The 6,407-nt window shown below is 32.8% G+C and overlaps 1 protein-coding gene across 1 annotated transcript in view; it reads right to left on the bottom strand.

Annotated features, from left to right (window-relative positions):
• Positions 1-2,540: 2,540 nt before the first annotated feature.
• The window catches only part of LOC106868073 (inverted formin-2), a 20,963-nt gene continuing 17,096 nt past the window's right edge, over positions 2,541-6,407 (bottom strand). The window contains exons 16-17 of the mRNA XM_052972564.1: positions 5,805-6,068; positions 2,541-5,029 (exon numbers count right to left, since the gene is read on the bottom strand). Coding sequence (XP_052828524.1) covers positions 4,290-5,029; positions 5,805-6,068 — 1,004 coding nt within the window. The 3' untranslated portion in view covers positions 2,541-4,289. The remainder of the gene's footprint in view (positions 5,030-5,804; positions 6,069-6,407) is intronic.

Consider the following 6,407-nt stretch of genomic DNA (forward strand, 5'->3'; position numbering starts at 1 on the left):
AGTTCAGCACCTTGACTCTGACACAAAAAAGGGAAATGAATGAAGATCACAACCACTTCACCCAGAGGCTGACACTTTACCCACGACATGAAGATTACAGCAATTGGTCAGTACTGAAATGGAATTCTCAAACGGTCACTCCATCTCTGTAGCAACCATGTCTTATGATGCACAACTTTGCAGTCAGAGACTGAGATTTCTGGTAGGAAAGGAATGACACAAGAATTAGGCAAAGACTTCAAAAGAAACAAACAATGTTTAGTTTGTACAATATATAGCATTTCTATTTTGTAGAAGGGCCAAAAAATTATTTCATTAAAATGTTTGAATTGTGAATGATTATTCTACTGCTAGAGGAAGCAAAATTAATGGTAATCGTGTAGAAGAGATGAAAAGATGATGATAAAGATAATATTGTAAGACGTAGCACTGAATATCAAATGAAATGTAGGGGTTTCTAGGTATATCGATTGATTGCATCTATAGTGAGACATCATCATCATCGTTTATGTGGCAAAATCCTGAAACAGATGTTACAAATGAATTAAAGAACACCAAGTCAATGGCCATGTTCTTTTTCTCATATGTGTGTGTGTGTGTGTGTGTGTGTGTGTTGTGTGTATGCAAGACCTGTTACTGTTATTTTTGGAACTATAATGTACTACAAAATAAATTCACAGATTTCAGTAAACACTGTGTAAATAATTTAAACATAATTACACTGGACAGTCAAAAATGACTGTCTTTTTTTTTATACAATCTCATCTGGACAGAAAAGAAGAATCAACTGAACTCCTTTCAATATTTGAGATTTCATCAGCAACTGACTACCCGCATCCAACTGAAATCTATAGATTTATTTTGCAGTACACGAGAGTGGGGGGGGGGGAGATGATCAGCATTCATGCAATCAAGGAAAAGGGTTGCTAGAAAATGTGATGATAGTAAAAAAGACCACATTTGGAACATTTGAATGCTTTTGTTTTAGTATTTACACAGTGATATTTACAAACAAAAAAGAGCAACCATTTCAAGGTTTTCATTTAAAACATTAGAAATGTCCTGAAACATTATTCCAAGTATTGGGAAATGATAAATTGAGCATCTTCTGTTAGGGAGAGTATTAGAAGAAAAGGTATGACTGTTCTGTTTAGTAACAGTGATATGTTTATTGCAGTAATGGTAAAAGTCCTGCTTAGAAGCTATACCATGGCTAATAGTAGTAGTAGTAGTACTAACTGATACTAAGGCGTACTATGTCTAATAACAGCAGCATTTATAGAATATTTACGGAACAGCATTTTGGTAAGCAGAGAGCGACAAATTTTGAAGGAAGGAATAACAACATGATTGACCCCAGTTCATGACCGGTACTGATTTTATTGACCAGAGGCAAATTTAAGACATTGGCAGCCTCTAAATCATCACTCTTCTGATTTTACTATTAGTTGTATGAAGTGACAGGGATTATTGGAACATAACTTTTAAGTAACTAAGTCGCTTGTGTAACAAAGCTCTTTGTAACATTGTTACTTGTGTAACAGAATACTTAGTAATGATGTTACTAATATAAAAGAGGTCTTGATAATGGTCTTGGTACTGTAATACTTCTTTGTAGTATTTTTGGTAGAGTTAAAATTGTGTTATTTTAAGCTCCAGGTTAATAATCATCAAGTAGAGTCATGGTCAAACTTATTCCTGGCATGACCATCCCAACGTTTCAGTAGTATTTAAGACTACATTATCTAATGTCCATCCTTCTATTTATAAGACAGTGGATTGTGATTCAAGACAGATTTAGTTGCTATTTCTAGCAGATCAAAAGACCACATGTGATACTTTTTTTTCTTTTTAAGTGTTTTAGTGCTTGTTCTTAATTAGAATTATTATTAGTAGTTTCAATATAGTAATTAATAATTGTGTTAATTGTAATATGTTTACTATTGTTAACAATGGTTTGTTAATTGTCATATCAATTAAGAGACAGACAACCATTACTCTGAAATCTATCCATATTTATAATCATATAATTAATTGCTGGTCAGGATACCATATTTTGTTACGCAACCATAACATACTACAAAGTATATTAAAGGCTTTTTAAGCCAATACTGCATCCTTCCTGTGTTAGCAGTGCTATTCAGTCAGTTTCAGGGCTGGCTTTAATTTCTAAAGAAAACCTGTAGAGATAACTTTAAAAGAAGGTAATTAAACAATTGTTAGCACAACTTTCTTAAATATAAATCTAAACAATGTTATCTTCTCAGAATTATTAATAAAGCTGATAATATTTTTACAAGAACAAAATAATGAATCACATACATACAACATGTGTGTATGTGTAAAATATATATAAAACACAACCAGGACTAGAATTTGAAAAAAAGATTAAGGTTTCCTGTATTTTGTGAGAAACAAAATACTTCGTGTTTATCAAACATGAATATATATATATATATATATATATATATATATATATATATATATATATATATATATATATATATATGTGTGTGTATATATATATATGAATGGATGTATACAAACTCTGAGAATTAGAAAACTAATAGAAAGCCACACATTTTGGCTATCATGGAATTAATGTTTTCTTTTCTCCAATTATAATTTTTGTATTTAAGTGTGAAAGAAAAATGGTGTTGTATGTGTTAGAATTAAAATGTGTAGAGACACACACAGACTTTTTTTTGTTCATTTTGCGATCCAGAAGCCTGAAGTGCCCAGACCAAGACCCCTTTCTTTGTGTTCCGAGTATGTAATGTTTGTGATATGTAAGGTAAAACTGTTTTTACATACCTGGATCTAAGATTTTATTCAAGCAACTTTATGACTCTCTTCTGCTTATGAACAGCTTCAGAAAAAAACAAAAAGCAGCGTGTGTGTGTGTGTGTGTGTCTGTGCATGCACTTGGGATATTGTGCAAAAAATAAAAACTTTTTAATGGGTTTTTCAAACATGTTTAAAGAACACTTTTCTATGATTACTGGGATTTGAATGGAAATGGTTAACCAAACTATTAGAATTAATCCCAGACTCATGGATTTAAAGCTGAAACTTTCACTGTGATTCCTGTAGACATCATTAGTTGATTAATAATGTCACTATCAACAAATATAAAACTTTTTAAAACAAAAAGAAAATATAAAATATTTTCCCCAAAACATAAAAATAGTAAAATAGTCTGTGACCTACATAACTAAACTAATTTCAATCCAATATTATATAAGAATCAGAGCTGCAACCACGGGCTCAGTCCAACTAGCTGTGGAATAGGTTCCATGGACAAGGAAGCTAAGAACAAAACAAGAAGAACTGCGTATGGACTGCTGACTATTTTGTTTTGTTTTATCTAACAGTGCAATGTCTGAATCTGTTCATAAAGAGGATCTACAAATTAGAACAAGAGGTGGGTGACTCAGTTTTGCTCAATGACTTGAAAACAGAAATCAAACTCCAGTCTATTGAATTATTTTCAATAACAATCCTGGATAATTAATAACAAATAATTAGTCCTTTCAGCGACAGTTGCTGCAGCAATGTATTAACATGAATTGGTTATTGAACGCCTGAGTCACAGTAAAACTTCGTTTTTGCAGCCTTCATTTATTTAAGATATTTAATAACTTTCCAGCTAAGCTATAGCTGAGCTCTTGTTATCTCAGAAGCTCATCATAAAACAATTTTAATTGAACTATTCATTAATTCCACTAATTGCTGAAATATTTATAATTGTGAACTGTTTTTTTGAAGAGACTCAAACTAGAATTATATTTCTATATTAGAGGCAAATAAAAAGTCCCTACCAAGTTTGGAGAGAGAGAGAGATATGGTCAGTATAAAACAGAAAATATACACAGATTATACAATAAGCTGTCATTGATCTTGTGTAGTCCAAGGTGGACCTTGACTGAGCTGACCTATACCCAACCATTTTAGGAAAGAAGAGTTTAAGTGTAAATTGAGAGATCTGACTGCTATTACTAGCCAGTTGAATGACCATAGAGAAGCCTCTTCATGCACTCACAAAAATAGTAGGTTTGAAAACAAAACTGAGATAGAAATAAAAATTTTGAAAAAGCTAAGCTGAAAATAATGCAATAAGCTAAAAACCCGAGTAAATATGACATTTAGGTATTTAAAGGGATCAAATAAAAATTTATAAACATGCAGCAATCAGAAGATACAAACACACAACAATCACCCTCATTCCAACAACCAAGGAAACATTAATGGTAAATTCTTCACAAAGTTTGCAGATTTTGAATTACAAGTTATTTCCTTGACTTTACTTGCTGACCACCTCTAACACAAAGTGGTTTGTTGGTTAGGTTAGAACTCAAGGCAGGGCTTTTAGCAGTTCTTGCTGAATTCTTTTTAGTTTCATTTTTCTTTGGTGGAACCGTCTTAATATTTTTGTCTTTTCCTAAAGATAATTTTGGTGCCTTTTGACCAAAATTTCTCTGGTTTGTATTATTGGGTTTTAGGGAATTCTCTTTATCCTGTATTTTCAATTGAGGACAGATTTTCTCTGTTTGGTCTTTACTCTTTTCAATGGACAATTTTGGTGGCGCTTTGCTAACTCGAGCCTGGTTTGTGTTACGAGGTTTCAACACAGCTTTCGATAATCTGCTGATAAAATTTCCAAACGAAGACCTTCGGTCAGATTTCTTTGGTTTGTTATCTGGGCTTAACTGGAAAAGAACTGGCATTTCTGGAACAGTGCTCACTTCTTTTTTGGTAAGGGTATTACTCGGTGTTTCAAGATTAAGACTTTCAAGGGTAAATAAGCTTTCTGGCCGTGCAAGTGGTGCCTTCAGTATCTCACCATTTTTTATTTCACATATTTCTTTATATTTGTGCCACTGGTTTTCACCAGAGACAATACTGTCCGTGAAATCGCTTTGGCTTCGCACATGGGTTTTCTTAAAAGGCTTCGATGAACTTTCTGAACATGTAGCTTGACTTACTTTGGTAAAAGGTGCTGTGTGAATTTTAAATAGCATTGTCTTGGCTAAATTGGTAAATTAACAAATAATAATAATAATAAATAAAATCTTGGAATATTATATAAATTCAATGAACAGATGAAATTCAGACATGAAAATTAACAATTCTAACTATACCTCAACATTAACTGTTATAGTAAGATTGAAATCTATTTATAGTATAACCAGGGACCAACCTCATTTCACAGCTACAGTAGCTGCTGCATTAAAACAGAATGGTTGTGGTATAAACCATTGGCATGGAGAAGAGGGAAACGAGGGTTGTGATGCTCAAATCTTTTACAAGAACATTAATAATATCAAACATGTGAAATAGCCACAAACAAGGATGTAAATCTTAGTCTTGGTTAATTAACTGTTTGTTTTATGTTCATTTTTCTATGCTGACATGGGTCAGATGAATACAAATTACTGAAGTATTGTTTTAAGGCCAGATATCCTTCCTGCCTGTCACTACATCATACCTGTTTTACAAGGAAAGAATTAAAAAAAATTCCTTGCATCTTTGAAAGTGGTGAGCTTGCAAACAATTTATTGACAGGGGATGCCAACAAACTTTGCTATTTGGAGCTTTGCAGAGAATGTAAACATTCACACACACAAGCTTCTGTACAGATTCCATCTAACAGATTCACTCACAAGGAATTAACTAGGCCTAGGACTACAGTAGATGTCACTTGCCCAAGGTGCTGTGCAGTGGATTAGAACCTGCTACCATATGGTCGGAGAAGTGAACTTCTTGACCACGCCATATAATTGAAATAAAAATGTTTTACATACCAGAAGAAATTTTGTTTTTCTGTGTAATGCGGAAATCAGTCAATGTTTCGTCAAAGTCATCTTCGTCTTCTGGGAGTTTTATTTGACTTCCAGCAAAACTGATTCGACTAAAATTCAGATGATGTTTAGAAGCATCACTTCGAGCTGGAGTACTAATCAAATTATTAGGTTTTCCAGCAAATTTCTCAAAGTTACCACCATGAACCTCTTGAAGGATTCGATCCATTGGACCTTTCTTGTTCTCCAAAGCAGATGAACATGCATCTGTGAGTAAACAGAAAGAAATTCAGACAGAAATTCATAGTTTTATAATTTACAAAAATAAAGAGAAAAATCCACGAAAATGGCTAGTTTAATTGAGAAACATTTTATCATCATCATCATCATCATTTAACGTCTGTTGTTCCTTCAAGAGAAAACAGGGAATCAATAAATATTTCAAATAGTTATCAGCCTATAGATTCGAACCTCTTCATAAAATAATTTTGATGCCGACACCGTCTAAATGAAATATTGTATCTTACAAAGAAAACTTTACAGAAATATTATTGCTGTTAAGCAAAATATCAACAGGAATATCAACTGATGCCAGAATTGAGTGAA

This window comes from Octopus bimaculoides, chromosome 13 (assembly GCF_001194135.2).
Source record: "Octopus bimaculoides isolate UCB-OBI-ISO-001 chromosome 13, ASM119413v2, whole genome shotgun sequence".
In the NCBI taxonomy this organism is placed as follows: domain Eukaryota; kingdom Metazoa; phylum Mollusca; class Cephalopoda; order Octopoda; family Octopodidae; genus Octopus; species Octopus bimaculoides.